The following is a 17,620-nucleotide window of genomic DNA, read 5'->3' as shown; positions in this document are numbered from 1 at the left end:
AAGTGTAGTTGAGAATAGTAAGTTGATAGCTTTCTCATGGAGATGTTGTATCCTTGCCTATACTGAACAATGAAGAAAACTGCGTCTCAGGTAATGGCTAAGCCATCGGGGCCATGCAGGGGGAGATAAGCAAAAACCTCCAGACAACCCCCAATCTTTTGATAAGATAACCTGAAAACCCAAGAATGGCTACAGCGGACATGAAAGATACAAATGCATATTGCCATTAATTGGAAACGGAGACCAGAATGGAGAACGTGATACAAAGGCCTAAGACATAGTGAGCTATTGGAACCACTCTTCAAGCACAGCAGTGGCTTTTACAGGATTGAATCTTACTGGACATATGATGTGTGCCATGAAAAACACATTCATCAATATCATGAGGAAAAAGAAACTAGCCAGCAGAAAGTTAATATTATATGTTGCATGTGAGGCAACTAGTATGCAGAAATGCATGATGAAGTTGCATTGAAGAACGGGTCTCAGACATGCTCATTTACTTGACAACAGCACAACATGAAATGGTTATTGTGGTCCAAGAGAGTGGGAAAACCTTTTAAGCAAAGCACTGACACATGCTCCAGAGAGAAACTGGCTAATTAATGAAACAACACTGGTACCAGAGGGATTGAAATTAAAATAAAGAGACACATCAAAATTTGGACTTCCAAAATTCAGGATTAGGTTCCTTTGACAATGAAATTGGGACAACTGAGGAAAAATATTCACAAGATGCATATTAGTAAAAGAGCTGGAGAATCTTTTGATTTCATGATAATACTGTATAGAAAACTACAGTGTACCATATTATGATTTTTTGTCTAATATCACAATTTGAGATAGTAACCAAATGAAACTTAGAAGCAATATGTATATTTCTATGCGTATTTATGAAATAACATGTAACTCAAGGTGATCTTAGACAAGCCCGAGAAGAAAGTTACGGGATAAAGTGAAAATTGATCCAGCGAGGTTTCATTCAGGATCAAAAAGAGAGGGAGATGTAAGAATATGGTCTAAACTGAGCAGAGTCAAGTATCCCATCTCACATAGAATCTAGGTATTTAACAAGAGGACAATGCTGGGGGAGACAAAGTTGCTGTGTGTGTGTGTGAACAAAAGCAGCTTGTAAGTCAGGAGATAAAAGGATGAGGTAATCATGCGACATGGTGCGGTACATCCAAAGTTGTTTAACACAGAGCTAGCATGGGAGTGGAATAATTTATGACTAGGAGATAAGACCAGAGATACGTATTTGCAACCTCGAAGGCGGAGTAGTATAAAGATAGGGCACTTGGCACCAAAAATTAGAATTTTTGGAACAATCTGAGGTCCACAGCTCATACCGCCACTCGACTTTTATTGAGTGAGGTGTTCTGCAGGTGGGGAATACCCAAACAAGGGCTCCCACTTTCATGTTAACATTTTTATGGAATCGAACATAAATTGCATGCGAGTCACCTCCCGCAATTGTCCGGTGTGGTGGAGAGGTAATCGAACCCTAAAAACCATGCTTAAAAAGTTCTGTGCAGAACACCCCACTCAATGGACAAATATGCTGCCAGTGTCCATGGCTATTCGTTCGACTCCCCCACTCAACAACCAGCGTGTCCCCATATCAGGCCATGGCCAGGAGACTAATGAGTGTGCCAGGACACCTGTTGCTACCCACGGCCACACCACTGCTAATGGGAACAGCTAACAATACCTGATTGAGACAGATGTTGGCTTAGGTAAACGAGACTAATCAGTCCGTAGCCAATGAAAGGCAAATTCAGGATAAGATTAACGATCACATCAAAGGAAAGAGAAGTGCGTCCAAGGACGCCCACCAAGGGGCCACCTGTAGTATGTATGGGGCTTTTGTGCTTTCCCAGGTACAACATGGACTGAAATGATACTGAGATGGATAGGGGTACCTGTATGTCCGAACATATCGCTAAGCAACTACATTCCAGAATCAAGGAAGAACGATTGATGGGTCCCTGAAAGTGCTGATAAGGGAACCATCTATAAGTAGCTAGCCCCTACTCAAACTCAGGGTAGAGGACAGAAAAGAAGGTACCTAGCGAGTAAACGACAATGAGTACACATGCATGAGGGAACATGGAACAAAGTCGTGGCTTCTATCCAAAGGACAATGGGGTAATATAATTCTCATCTGTACTTTGTAAACAGCTTAAAAAATGTAATGTATGATGCTTACTTATGTTAAATAAAGTCATATGGCTATTAACCATTATGGTGTCAGTTTCAAACCTTGAATAGAGAATGTGTCAAAATTGACTACAAGCTGATGAGATACTCCTGGACAGATCAGGAGACTTGCAAGATATAGTTCTGGACTCATCACTGAACCCCTTAGTAAAGACTTCTCATCAAGAACAGAAAGGTCCATTTTGTGATTGAGACAATTATAATATTTTTTTTCATTTCAATGTATAGTATTAAAATATAAAATAAATTTGTTCAAATCTTGAACAATACTTGAAAAAAAAACCTGTTCCGAACATAATACAGGAAAGCATCATGCCCATATCAATTCTCTATTCTTCACTTTTACGAGTGTACTTTATTTCAATACAATGTCTACCTCCAGCACAATGTCATTAAAAACATTAAATTTAAATAATCCAAGAAGCATTGAATTAAAAATTTTGCTTACTCGTGAAATTTCACCTTAATCGAAGATTTTCCTTCAAGTGCCTCATATTCAGTGTTAAATCAAAGATTTATCAGACCCTCACCAATATTAGATTTGTTGATTTCCAGGAACTATGCACAATTTAGTAAGAAACCAAGTACATAATAAAAAAATGTTATGCAAAAACCTGGTTAAAATTTGAATGACAAAAGGAGGACAGATAATTTCAAAACATAAACCATTGTGAAGGGTGGGAGGTTAAATCCTATATTTAATTCCATCCCCCGCCTCACAGGTCTTAGAGTATGACACATCCACTGGAATCACCTTCTTCCCCAAACTTGGTTACTCAAACAGGGCCAGGACAGATGTAGTGCGTCTCCACAGTACTGTGGACTTGTGTACTGGATTAACACTTCTAATCAACTTGAAGAAAATAATCCCTGTAGTAGAAACTGTCTGTATAGACCTAGACATTTCAAATTCTATTCCTCGTTGCAATCAGTCCCTTTACTATCCTTTATTCATGAATAGTACCAAAATAAAAAATTGAATATTTGCAACAAACCATTTTAATTTACCACAGCAAGTGGCACAATAAGATTTGCTAGATTTAATCTCATTATCAGCACTGATTGGAAATGGTTAATTTCCAAAATAATTGAGTTACCAATAATTTCTGGCATCATTAAAGAATTTACGAGGCAGTGGCTTTAATTCAATTATTCCACCTAACAATTTACCCATAACCACTTTGTTTTAGTTGTAGTGCATTTCCAATGGTTACCTTTCCTGGCACATGCCAGTTGCTCTGATGGTATCCATCTCTGTTTTTGCTGCCCAGCGGTTTTGAATAGTTGCATTTTATTTTCTGTAGAATTGGGCTTTTGGGACTGAAACGCTGAAACGGATGCTGACCCAGATGCAGCCTGGAAAGGTAGGAAAGAGTGAAAATTAAATGTATACATACTTAGCCCAAAACAAAACTCTACAGTTCAATGCACATCATGTCTTCATGCAGAGATGCAACCCAGTGCAAGGGATCTTTTGCCAGTCAGCATAAAAGTGGTTAATGTGACAAAAAATTTTCCAACCTATCCAATAGATTGGATTTTATTATCCTTGAGTTTATTTTTTCAAGTAATCTACAGGTTTTTTTTTAAATCCAGGATATCAGAAATATTAACCGTGCCACAGTCTTTACAATGAAACAACCTTTAATTAGCATGTAAAAATGCATTGAAAGTGGTTTGTTACTTGGACAGTTTACTTTAACATTGTTTTAAACTTCTTCCAAATGCATATTGACTGAACTGTAGTTGAAGTATGCCAAACATTGCTAATTTGAAATTGACATTAGAATTATGCTTACCTTTTCTTGCCAAACCGAAGAGGGTTTGCAGGCTAAATCTGCAGTGCGAGAATTGTTCTGTATGGGGATGTGAGAAATTCCAAAATTGCTCTGTAAGGACTGCCATACATTGGAGAACTCATCATCAGGTTTCAACTGGCCCTATAATATAAATACAATATAGTTCAGCTCAAGAAGTAAATCATTTGCCATAAGGAAAAATAAAAACTAATGTTCATTTTGGAATTCCATTCTATATTCAACTGTACATAAGGAACGATTGTAATAAGAATATTGAATCTTCTGATAATGTTCAATGAGTAAATAGGGTTAACCACAATAAAATGAACTTTTCCTCAACAAAGTCAGTTATCTTCTACCACATCAAAGTGACATTCCCATTTTTAATAGCCATCGCTGTGGCCTTGAGTGAGTTCACCAATAAGTACCAAATCATTGGCTATTTTATGCTAGGGACTTGCACCAGTGGCAAATGAAGGAGAACGATAAAACTCAATTCACTTGTACTCTTACAACCACCAGAGGGGGAGACAAGGACTGCCGATTTGGGAAATGGAAATTTTATGTCAACATTTCAGCGAATGCTACACTGGAGGGCAAAAATATTCCACTATCAAATTATTATCACTATCTGGGGCAAATGCAGAACATTTTCTGCTCCTGTATGCGCACATGTAAGAGGGGTGAAGGAAGAGATGCACAAAATTCACCATTAATTTTTTTTTAAAAAAGTCACGCACTACCAAATAACAGGTTTAAGTAGTTAATATCTTGCCTACCGGTTTACCAGCTCCTCCTTGGCGTTGGTGCTCATCATTTCGATGAAAGCCAGAAGGGCCATTTGCTTTCTGATGGTTGATTTGATTGCCTTGATTTTCCACCCTGAGATATGGCTGTCTTCCATTCAGCTGCTAAATGATAAAATTCACAGGTGTACTACGCCCCTTAAAAATATTATTTTTGACAAAATGAACTAAATCTTCACCCAAATTTGGAATATGTATTTCTACACCAATTCAACATAATGTCGTATTTCCATGCTTCATGTTGGAGACTCCCAAAACTGGGAACTCTCAATATGAGGATCTTGGATCTAGTTTACAATAACAGAGGTCTAAATTACATTTAAAAACATGATCCTTATGACATAAATGGTGTATGATATATTAATGGCGACTGTAATTCAAGGCTGCATTGCTACAAACTCCAAACTGACCCAGACCCACCTCATTCTTTGCTCTGATGGCCCAACTAATTCAGATACCTAAGCAGAACATAGGTATGTGGGAAGCACACCGAAAACCTATGCCTTTTTTTAAAAACAAAAAACATTGGCCCACTGTAGCCCCAACCCAGTAGTTCTCTACCTATTACTTCAATTCTCCATCTGGGAGCTGACTGCAGAAAGCACAAAAAAAAATTTAAAAATCAGGAAAATGTGACAATTGGACAAGCATAAAGCCATCTACGTGCACAGCATTTCTGTCCCAATTTGCAGCTTCGTCAGCTAGTCCTGTGTAGTACCCAAGATCGGTGGGGAAAAAAACTGTCACACAAGAGGTGGCAGTCGCTATCAAATGGATGCTGGATTTGCCTAATAAATTCAACATCCAAGCATATAGGAAAACTATTTAAATGGATTCCAGTCCCATTGCCATGTGTGAACATTAAAGTGCTCCAGCTGCATTTTTTTTTAAATGACTACTTCATTAACAGACCTGTATTTTCTCAATTAATTTCAAAAGCAGAGATAGATTTACAGCTCAACAAACTACTGTATTAGGATCAGACTAGACTGTTACAATCTGTGGCAAAGCATGCCAACTTATCACTTAGCCACCGAAATTAGTTTTCTTCTATTATGGTAATGAAAATGTGTTCAGAGAAGACCAGCAAGCTCACCAGATCTAGAGAACCAGTTCAATTATTAACAAAAACGGAAAGGCCAGGAAGCACGCAGCAGGTCGGGCAGCATTTGTCGAGAGAACAGGGGCATTAACATTTTGCATGCAGCACCTTCATCAAAACGCTCGTCAAACCTTCTGACGAAGGATCCACACTTGAGATGTTAACTCATCGGTTCTCTCCACAGATACTGCCTGACCTTTTGAGCGCTGCCAGCAATTTCTATTCTCTTTCAGATTTCCAGCATCTGCAGTTTTTTTGCTTTTTGTTTATTCAGTTCATTAACAATTACTTTACCTGTGTAGGTACAAATAGGGAGCGTGGGGAGTGGTTCAGGCCTCCTGTCGACACTTTCTGAGCACCAGACTGTGAGGAAGAGTACATAGCATGTTGAGGTATAGATGCCGGCTGTGGTTTTAATAATGCTGCTGCTGCTTTCTGGCCTCCAAACTCCAAGCGGCTACCATGACTGAGGTTGATTAAGGCACACTTCGGGAGTCTATAACCCCGGCCAGGAGAGCATCTAAAGGCAAATGTAGCACCATTAGTGGTGTCAAACTTGAATGAAGAAAATTCACATTTAGGGACATCCGGCAAATTTCTTACAGTACTAATATTCTTCAGCAATAAATGCTGTGATGCTAGCATCTCCCACATCCAATAAATAAAAAAACAGAACAAATCAAAACTAATCCATGTTAAATGATCTTTCCATTCAGCACAAAGGCAATCTAGGTTGATTTTCACAATTTGTCTTTTAAAGAAATGCATTTTTCAATTAGTGAAACCCATTTAAAAAAAACACAAATGCAGCACTAATCAATTTGTACCACAAATACAGCAAATTCAAGTATTTACCCTAAAGAGAAGTAGCCAACCATGTTAGTACATACAAACCTTATAATAAGTCCACCTGGAAATTCTTCATCAAATAATACTTCATAAAATTCATCAGATTCTCTCTCAGCTACACAACGGAGAAGACAAGTTCAAAGTATTATTGAAAAGAACAGTGGCATTCCCTCAACAAGTACATTAAGAACATAGCAATAAAGGATGTGATTGCCTTCACTTTAACTATTCAGTAAATAAGACTATATGGTTTGCAGTTCCAGTCTTTGTACTACAATGATGATTAATTATCCTAAGCATGTCCCCACTGGCAATAGAGGGCTCCAGAACAGATTGTGCAGCTTAAAAAACTCTCCAATTACTAAGAATATGAGATGAAAACAAAGAGCTGGCAACTATAAGTGTGTTTCTGGAAAGATCCTGTAAATTATTTCATAACTTGTTCAAATGTAGCAAGAAAAAATGTCCAAAAATGAGAAGACTTATTTTGAATATAACTTGTTCAAGACAATGCTTACAGAAGTTAATATATTCTTGACCTTTACAATGCACAAAAATGGAGGGGGGAGGGGTGGAAATCAGGCATTTTGATAAAGATTGGTTGATTCAAACCTTTAATATTAAAATCGCACTACTTCCATTATTTATTTATTTTTAAAAGTGCTGATTCAAATCAATGCATTACCTAAAAATGGTTGACAGGAAAAGGGATAGCTGTTTCCCAAAATAAAATGGATTTTAAATGAATATTATTGCCTATGTTTTAGTCTGGAGAAGAAAAGAATTCTTTAAAATTAAATTGATTGGAATTGTAGAAATTAAACATAGTCCCTAACTATATCAGCTATACATTCACCTACATGAATGAGAACAGGAAGATGCCAAAAGGCATCAAGGGGTATGGAGAGAGAGCGGGAATATTGTATTGAGACAGAGGATCAGCCATGAACGTATTGAATGGCGGTGCATACTCGAAGGGCCGAATGGCCTACTCCTGCCCCTATTTTTTATGTTGCTAAGTGTGCTAAGGCAAAGGAAACTAGACATAGAGAATTCCAGGAGGTAAGAATTTGAGGAATAAATTTGTGCAGGATGCTGAAAAGCAACATTTTCAGCAATCTGACTATCATGTAAGAGCTACCAGAAGTTTAAATGCTGTTGGCATCGGGTGGGATTTGGTGTTGGGAACAGCAGTTTGATGTGGGAAACAAAATGGAGAGAAAGAAGTGAGGATAGGGAGAAACATGTGTGTTAATCTGAGGGAAACCCCATGTTAAGAATGCTTATGGATGAATTATTTCTCTATTATAACAGAAGCAACACACACTAAACCAGTCATGATAACTTAAGGCCACAGACAGCAAAAGACAGACAGATGGTAAGACATAATAATGAAAATAAAAAAAGAAACTACAAAGAAGGAATGAGAAATTTAAAAAGACAGACAATAAATAGTAAAGAGATGATCCCAGTTGCTGGGTCAAAAGGATTCTGCATATAGCTCGGCCAAAAGGAAGCTCCAGGTATCTTGCGTAAGCCATTCACTAAATACAATTAGGAATGTTTCACTTAAAAATAAAAATTTTTTAGAAAGTGAACTTTCAAATTTAAACGCATATAAAAATGATTATTTCTCGTTACAAAATGATTTGTAACAGTAGACAGAGTCTCCACAAAGAGAATCAGTCTTAGAATGGTACTTGGTCCCAACAATCAAGAGACACAGGACTCCCAAAAGCAGGCTAGAGTGAAGAAAGGCAGTCTCTGGCCTTACCAAACTGAACTTGTAACAGATCACAAGTGAGTGGAACAGACGAGTCTAAAGAGCCATAAGAAATTCCCAGTTACAATAGGTCAAGGTTTGAGTTCTCCCCTTTACCAGATTGGAAAAAACAGATACATCCAAATGGGAGGTTCCTCAAGCACTGAACTCATTAACAAAATTCAAATGCCCCCAGAAAACAAGAAGAACTAAGGACGAATCAGAGGTCGTGGTTCTCAGGCACCACGGAAGTGAGGGAAGTTCAAGTGGCTCTCAGGAGACTAAGCCAAACAAAAGCTCTTAAAGAACACTGTTGCTGATGTTTCTGATTGGCCATGGGCACGTTTCAATATGTGAAACATAAACAGCTTAACCACCACACTGATCTATTGTGTTCATACTGGCATCTGAACCCATGGCAGTTAATCTTCGCTAAGTATTATGCTCTTTAAAACTTCACCTCCTTTCATTCCTATGATGGTTCCTCGAAGACCAACAGGAACAGAGAAGTCCTCCCTCACATTGACAACACGATCAAATAAAAGGTACTCTGCATCTTTGTCTGGGACTATACCATGTTGCTGCTCCAGAGGCTGTGTAGGGAAATAAAAACTTAGAAAGAAAAAAAAAACCTTGAAAATACTTGGGTTTAAAATGCAATTTAATTTATAAAAAGGAAAAGCAGTTTTAGCACATTTTATTTAGGAATGCAACAAAGCTCCAAAAGCTCTATTCGTTCTGTGAGACTCCAAATTTGTTCTTCTATTCCAATGCTTTCACAAGCTTCTGTTTTGGTCAACAAGTCTAAATTTTAAGCCATCCACCATGATCTGAATCTATCCCAGGTGCAATATTGTTCCTTCTAACCCATGTGTACTTGCAATATAACTGCAAGCCATTTCCTACCTCCCTCTCACTTGTGATAGGCATGTTGTTGGTGTGGAGATTCAATGCTGTTCCCTTCAGTTCTCATTCTCCAGTAAGAGAAAAAAAGGGAAACTTAACCCAGTTAAGAGTTGCACAGCCCTTTCACTTGGGCACAGTATGGATATTGGCACAGACCCACTTCTAGATACTCTTGATTACACAGAATTAGAGGAAACAGCATTGAATCCCTGTACTCATCCACAGCTGGCTGGCATCAGATGCAAACTGAACAAGGAGGAAAACAGACAAAGAAAGGGAGGGGGTGGGGAGCAGACAGCAGATGAAGAGGGATATACGGAATTGTTCTCCTGATTTCAGTTTCCTGTTATTTGGCTTCTCCATCCAAGGGAATGGGTGAGCTAATCACAGGCCTCTACCAGTGCTCTATAATAGCCAGTTACTAGGAGGTGCATGCTAATAACCCATGGGGAACGACGATCTAATTACTTTCCTGCCTCAACTCAGCAACTTCCCATGTCCCATGATTGAGATTAGATGGTCACTACGTGGGAAATTCTGAGCAGCGACCTCCATCTCAGCAATCCAGAGCAGAGCTTGTTGGGGCATTTGCAAGTGTAGCTCTGGAGTGAGACACTGCCTGGCACTGGAGTTCTCATTAAAATATTAACGAGTAATGTTGTTCTATTATTGCCTCACAGACCTCTCTGTGAATAGAGATTCAAGTTTTTGTTAGCCAGATCAACAAAGCCAGTTAGCTCAAAGTGTTCCTCGCCACAAATGCTGCCTGACCTGCTGAGTGTTTCCCGCATTTTCTCTTAATTTCAGATTTCCAGCATCCGCAGTATTTTGCTTTTAGCTCGAAGTGCCAACTTTCTTTTGTCACTAGTTTTACAGTAGCCATATATTATCTCACTCATACAGTATGGCTTTGTGTTGAACTTGCATTTAGAGAGATGTCTAAAACTTTTAAACAACATCACCACTAATATCCTTCCTCCACATATCAGTTCAGCCCAGAAGTACTTTTGGTACTCTTAGTTTTACGAGGACACTTGGCCGCACACCGTCCACTTAAGCTGGTCTGCAGTGCAAACAATTAAATTAGAAAATTTGTCAAAGGAAATGCAACTGTGCACCTATCAGTGAGGCTGAGCTGTGGGATAATATTGGAAATTTTTCAAGCCATGTTGAACAAATACTTCTCCACTGTCATTAAATATCATTTAACTATACATCAACAGCTGGTAGACTTAGTCTTGCCTGTTTCCCGCCCACCCCCATCTTTCACTTGCTTGGCAAAATCTTACCCAGTGAGGGAAGGATTTTCTTTGTTCAGTACTTGTAGTGCAAACATTAGTGTGTTCTTCACACTCGCATTCATTATTTTATTAAAAATAGCAAATTAAAGAAATCCTCCCCCCCCCCCCACCCCGCCATAAGGAAAGTAAACAAATAGCAATAAAGTCTGGCTTTTGGTTTGAAGACTTCCACTATCCAGGGGTACTACTACTCACTGACAGAGATATCAAGTTTGCAAAAGGCTAAAAGTCATGTCAGATGCAAAAACTATCCAAGAATACCTTATTTCAGTCTTTTCAATATATTTTGATTAAACAGAATGATTCAACTTACCCTGTATAACAGATGTGGTTTCACAGTCACTCTTACTTTCTTGTTACTTCTTCTTTGCTAAGAACAATGACATTAAAACTTAGACCTTTGCTATATGGGCAATATTGGTCCATTTAAAATATATATAATATACATATACCAGAACTTGATTTTTGTTCAAAAAGTACTCATACATTCCATAAAATCCAACATTTAAAGAGATATTGTGGATGTTTTTTTTTAACAAAAATCAGAAGTTATTGAATATTCAGTTTAATAATAGGATTATGGACAAGAATTGCATATGGACAAGATAGCAAAGTGCAGTAGTGAGCCAAGGCACTATATAAAATGGTGCACCTTGTGGAAAGGGGGCTGGGGAAAGTTCTCCCCAATGAGTCATATCAGCCATGGCATCTGGGAGCAAGAGGGAAAGGAACATATATTTTAAATTATAGGTGCACTCCTTTGCACCTCTCGGCAGTTGGTTTGAGAACAGCAGAGGCAGACAGAACTGGAAACAGGTCCCCTGCCCCCCTTCTTGATCAGGCATTGGTCTGTGAGTAGGGGAATCTTTTCTTGCGGGAGGGGAGGGGAAAATAAAAGATGTACGGAAATTCTGATTGGATTCCCCTAATGCCAGTTTGTAAAGACAGTGTATAACGTAGCCATACAGATCAGGCAGCTTTGGGTTCACTTCCTGGCTTGTACTTAACTGGGGCAAATAAGCGGGTTGTAACAATTGGCAGGGAAAAAAAAAATCAACCAGGCTTCTTGTTCCTGATCACTATCCAGTGACCCTGTGGAATGCATGCACACACGCAGACCAGATAAGATCAGGTTTGGGCCGAGCCAAAATGCCATCCATGAGTGAGCAGTTTGTCAACATTCATACATGAAGAGTAGCTACTTGAGATGTAGAGGAGGGTAGCTGGCACTCTTTGAACCATACACCAACATGGGTCAGCAGACTCAGCAAGAGGAAACATTTTAAAAAAAAAACAGAATGAAAGGAAGAAAGGATTGAAGGAATAAATTTAAATGAAAAAAGTCGGAAATTTTTGATTAATTTACGTTTCACAATAGAAAAAGGAAATACCTTGCAGCTTTCGACCTCCTCTTCAATCTTTTCAACAATTGCCGTATCCAGTAGATTTAAGTCACACGATGCTCTTGACAAACTACTGACGGGGTGCATCTTCAACCAGGCTACAATTTCTTGCACCTTTTCAGGACTGTTCCAAATTTAAATATAAATTTTTAAAAATTTGCATATTTAGCTTTATGATAGTATAAAAGCATTATTCAAGTGCATTATTAAACCTAGAGACCAGAAAGATGCAGGTTTCATCCATGGTCTATGCTGAGTTAATTGATCTCAGTTGGACTTGCAATTCATCGCAATATCCAACCTACCCGGGAGGGGGAAATGGGGGGAAAAAAATAGCCAGCGAACCCATTCCTAATTACTATCCAGCTACCTGAACTGGAAAGTACTCGTGTGCTTTGATGCCTTCTATGTTGAATAACTTGCTGATATTCACAACTTGGGCTCACACATAAAGAACGGACACTTAGAATAAGTATCGAGGGGATGCCAACATCCCTGTGGAACCATACCTTAGCTTGAATCAGCACATTCAGGAGGTGAGGATACTGGAAATTTTAGTAACCCTTAATTAAATCTTCCCCCAAAGATCATGTTTAAAGCATCCAAAAGATTAATGTGAAAAGATTAATGTTTAAAGCACCTGAAAAGATTAATGCAAAAACCACACTGTTTAATTTTGCTTTAGCTGCGAATAATTTAACACATGGTTGTACAGCTCACAATAAATTAATCTCACCCATTTTCATCCTCTCCAGGCCAAATATTGTCCTCGTAGTACAGATCCTCTTGGCTGTTTTTAGCAATGTAGCATATTAATTCTGGGAATCTAAAAAGCAAAAAACATCTGCTATAAATATTACTCTTTGCTACTACAATTTATAATTTATTCAATTGGCTTTAACAATCAGAAAAAGTTAGAGAAGAAACCATATCAACATAGAAAGTAACACAGGAGTCTGCTGAAATTCAGCTCATCATGGCTTTTTTGGTCTTAGCTATTCAATTGGAGCTATCGACTTCAATTCTATTTCTCTGCCTTCTCACTATATACTTCTATATTCTTCCTTTTCAAATACTTATCTAATTCAATTTTAAATCTCATCATCTGTGCCACAATAGCCACTTTGTAGTAAAGCATTCTAATAACTCAGTGAAAACATTTCTGATTTCCCCCTTTGTTCCTTTAATGTTAATCAGTCTAATGTCCCAGTTACCATAAAGAGAACTGCCTAAAATGTGGCCATCTGGTGACTACTTGTCTGATAACGCTCCAGTGAAGCACCTTGAGATGTTTTTACTATGTCAAAGGCGCTATATAAATGCAAGTTGTTGTAATCTGTTTAAGTGATTTTGGTTGAGGTATAAATATTGACCAGGACATTGGGAACTCTCCTGCTCTTCTTCGAATAGTGTCATGGGATCTTTTACGTCCATTGCACTCCACATGCAATGCTCATTGGAAATTTGAGCATTAGAGGTTTCAGCATATTAGCTAGGTGCAGTAGCATTCTATACTCCTGATAAGCCATTGGTGCTCCCAACATGAAAATTAGTCAGACGTACAAAGGTGCAGTACTATGGACTAATCACTCCATTGAGTGGAGTACTTAAGAACTGCTGAATCCTGCCTTATGTCAGCCATCAAATTTTAGAAGTTGAGACTTGGATTCAATCTTGGATGGCCAACATTGTAGGACTGCAACTATTCAGATACCCAAAAGCCCATCTTCAATTACAAAAAACATTTTGCCCCAGATAAAAGGTTGGATGTCACAATTAATAGTTGAATTACATATAATAAAATAATCTTTTACCTTTCTAGATATTCACTCAGAATCAGTTCAACTGCAGAGGAATACAGCCACTCATTCCCAACTTTCTTTGTGTAACCAGGTACTTCTTCATTCTTTTTATTAAACTTCAGATTCAGCCCCACATTCATTTTCTGTTCTCCAAGAGGACTGGCAAAGTGGAGTTTTTAAGACGATTAAACCAAAGTAATGTTTATATATTGCAATTTCTACCAACAGGTTCCCTTCAGATTCAATTAGCAGTATACTATTAAAAAATATAGTTGAGTTTTTTTTTAAAAAAAGCAACTCTTGCTATAAAAAAAATTGAATGTGGTGCAATTTCTTCAAAATCACTGGATCATAATCGTGGAGAATCCTATGTACCAACTGCCTTCCAATCAGTATTTCACAAACATTCTGAGGATATCCTTGTTTAACTCAGGATACCTTCACATCCCACCCCGCACAGTTACCAGCCTGAGATGACAGCAACGGCACTTTTTAAAATACAGAAAATATCGATGATTTGTTACTGATCTTCATGCACTACTACAACTACTACATTTCATTCTCACTCCTTCCCTACCCATTGCATTTCAGTTCTTTTAAGAGCATAGCAACTCAGAACTGTTACCATAAATCTAGTACAAGTGGCATAAGTTTTCCCTTCAGTAATGTCCTTAATTCATCCTTGGTCACTTGCAATAAAAAAAAATTAACAGAATGTACTATTTGATTCAGTCTCTGAACACCAATACTGTATTTGCAGTCTTCCAGTTTAAAATTGATTGACCTACCCTGAATTTCCTTATACCGTTCCTATAACCCCATGTAATTTTGATATTGCATAAAAATTAAATGCGGACAATCAATAATTAAAATAAAGTTCAGATCATCATCACCAGCCCAAAAAGATTCTTTTTTATGTAAAGGATGATTGCTTTACAACAGTTTAAAAAGAATTGTAGCTCTTCTGCCCTCCCGTCAAAAAGAGAACGTAGCTGAGCTACGAGCAAGAGTTTAGCAATGCAACTCTTGAATCAGGTATTCTTGAGTGCACAGCATCAGTCTGTGGTTATTTATCCACTTTTCTACTCTCCCCGCGAGGAGACGGCCAATGTCCCCATCATTAGTATTATTTCCACGTCAAAGTGAGTCAAAAAAAAACAAACACAAAAACCAAACAGTATTAAAACGCAGGAAATATCAATAAAGGCGTACTTACTTTTTCTTTGATCCTCTCCCAATAAACAAACTCCCTGTTAACCTTGACACAAGATACCCAGTAACTCCAAGGCGGCTGGCCAAGATGTATCCAGGGTTATATTTTGTAGAATATTTCTGAAACAATCACACATAAACTGCTCAATACAAATACTGCTGGTTCAAAATAGAATTAGTGACCATAGTTTTCTATTATGTATAGTTTTGAAACAATGAGTCACTCTTCAAAAAGGAAGGATTTGTTAGGATAAATCAAGAAAATGATTCAAGGACAGGCCCAAGGCCAGTCTGACTAGAGACTTAAATGAAATTAGCATTCCTGCCTCTGTTAAAGAGGAGAAGCCGCCATGAAAATGGTGGGTCCAGAGGGCAGGAGCAATAATATAGCCATGCAAAGTTCTTTCTAAAGTTGTTTCACAGTGGAAGTTAGGGAGGAAGATTCAGGTGAGGTGGGTATAGGAGATCTAATTGCTGTCTTCTGGATTGGGAAGGGGACAAAAAGTGATTCATTGTTAGCTATATCTAAGAGGCAATTGGATATTCACTGTGGGGACTAGATATGGGCATTTACTTGTATGCTTATATTGGAACTATACAACTTTTAAAGACAACACAAGACTGAGAAGCAGAACAACTGGGATCAATCAAGCAGTAAAATCACATTATGGAGAAAAAGAGTTTACTACATTTTAACTGGTGGGTCATTAGGTTGCTACAGTTGTGCAGAAACTTCTGCTAAAAAAGTGAACGTTGCAAAAATATATGCCATAGATGGAATTCTGTGCAATATTAATAGTGTGCAAATTAACATTTAGTACTTACATGCTGGTTTTGAATAATGCCATCTAGCTGTGGCTCGCATGGAACATTGAAAACCACACGGATTCTCCCATCTTTGATAACATCAGAAGAGTCTTGAATCTATTAAAGATAGTCAAGCTATATTCTCAAGCAGCATTTTAATTTTCTTCAACACAGAATATATCACAAGCGTATTCTTGACCTGAAGTATTTTAGTTAACTAGCTTAATAACAGGTGCAATATGGGAAAATGGTTAATTGGTGACTGACATAGAAGAAAAAAGAACTTGTATTCATATAATGCCTTTCACATCCTGAGGACAACTAAAAGCAGTTCACATCCAATTGATTACTTCCTGAAGTATAGTCACTGTTACGAAGGCAAACAATTTAGGACCCACAAAGAGCAATGCGAGAAATGATCAGTCAAATCTGTTTTGGTTGAGGTATAAATGTTGACCAGGATGCCAGGAGAACTCCCCTGCTCTTCTTTGAATAGTGTCATGGATCTTTTACGTCCACCTGAAAAGGCAGACAGGGTCTCAGTTTAATGTCTCATTTGAAAGAAAGTACCTCCAACAATGCAGCAGTCCCTCAGTACTGCAATGAAGTGTCAACCTCGATTATGCATTCAGGTCTTCAAGTGGGGCTTGAACCACAATCTTTTGACTCAGATGAGCACCCTACCACTTGGCCAATCTGACATAGGTGGCATAGAACTGAATACTACATTCACTCATGTTCAAAGCAGGATGTCAGCTTGGCTTTGTTGGTAGCATTCTTGTCTGACATTGCAATGCAGTATGGAAGTGCTGTACTGTCAGAGGTGCCATCCTTCAGATGAGACATTAAACTGTGGCACAACTCCCTGCTCAGCTGGATGTTAGAGATTCCTCAGCACAATCTGAAGGGCAAGAAATTCCTCCAGTACCCTGTACAACAGTTCTCCTTCAATCAACACCACCAAAAATATAGATAAACTGGACATTCATCTGACCCCTCTTTATAGGATCTTGCTATGCAAAATATGGTTGTATTTGCCGACACAAGTTACTGCACTTCAAAAGTAATTCACTGCATGCGAAGTAATAAGGTCCAATACAAATGTAAGTCTTTCTTTCCATGTGCCTGCTCATGAACAAAACTCAATTTTCCCAAATGCAAGTAAAACTAAAAGAGTACAATACTATTCATGCGTAAATGCTTAATAATAGTAGTTAATTATGGTTGTAACCCATTGCTGGGATATTGTCTCATGGACACAGGTTGCAATTCAATACCTTGCCCATGTGGCCATCAATCATGCACGAGTTCAGCGATGAGTATCGACAGGCTATTTATACCTGGGGGATATGGCAGCTGATCATAATCCAATCCCCACTCAAAGTCTACTCACATGGAACGCCAAGGCAGTGAACTCCCAGCCAAGTGTTATCCCTCCTCTCCGCATAGCACCGATGCCATTATTTGGCGTGAGATTGACTGCCCTTGACATCAAGGCAGCATTTGACCAAGTGTGGCACCAAGGAGCCCTAGTAAAATTGAAGTCAATGGGAATCAGGGGAAAACTCTCCAGTGGCTGGAGTCATACCTAGCACAAAGGAAGATGGTAGTGGTTGTTGGAGGCCAATCATCTCAGCCCCAGGACATTGTT

The 17,620-nt window shown here is 38.4% G+C and overlaps 1 protein-coding gene across 4 annotated transcripts in view; it reads right to left on the bottom strand.

The window, feature by feature from the left end:
- xrn1 (5'-3' exoribonuclease 1) overlaps nucleotides 1-17,620 on the bottom strand; it is an 82,054-nt gene that overhangs the window by 22,979 nt on the left and 41,455 nt on the right. For 2 of the 4 annotated variants that reach the window (XM_067995046.1, XM_067995044.1), the window contains exons 23-34: nucleotides 15,988-16,086; nucleotides 15,167-15,282; nucleotides 13,963-14,109; nucleotides 12,885-12,974; nucleotides 12,137-12,272; nucleotides 11,059-11,115; nucleotides 8,999-9,131; nucleotides 6,822-6,891; nucleotides 6,222-6,447; nucleotides 4,799-4,930; nucleotides 4,020-4,160; nucleotides 3,435-3,576 (exon numbers count right to left, since the gene is read on the bottom strand). In XM_067995046.1, the coding sequence (XP_067851147.1) occupies nucleotides 3,435-3,576; nucleotides 4,020-4,160; nucleotides 4,799-4,930; nucleotides 6,222-6,447; nucleotides 6,822-6,891; nucleotides 8,999-9,131; nucleotides 11,059-11,115; nucleotides 12,137-12,272; nucleotides 12,885-12,974; nucleotides 13,963-14,109; nucleotides 15,167-15,282; nucleotides 15,988-16,086 (1,489 nt within the window). Of the gene's footprint in view, nucleotides 1-3,434; nucleotides 3,577-4,019; nucleotides 4,161-4,798; nucleotides 4,931-6,221; nucleotides 6,448-6,821; nucleotides 6,892-8,998; nucleotides 9,151-11,058; nucleotides 11,116-12,136; nucleotides 12,273-12,884; nucleotides 12,975-13,962; nucleotides 14,110-15,166; nucleotides 15,283-15,987; nucleotides 16,087-17,620 lie in introns of those variants that run through there. The other 2 variants (XM_067995045.1, XR_010965425.1) reach the window with 2 other exon arrangements.

Source organism: Heptranchias perlo, chromosome 13, assembly GCF_035084215.1.
Source record: "Heptranchias perlo isolate sHepPer1 chromosome 13, sHepPer1.hap1, whole genome shotgun sequence".
Taxonomy (NCBI): domain Eukaryota; kingdom Metazoa; phylum Chordata; class Chondrichthyes; order Hexanchiformes; family Hexanchidae; genus Heptranchias; species Heptranchias perlo.
The sequence above is the reverse complement of the archived record's forward strand: the minus strand, read 5'-3'. Positions and strand labels throughout refer to the sequence as shown.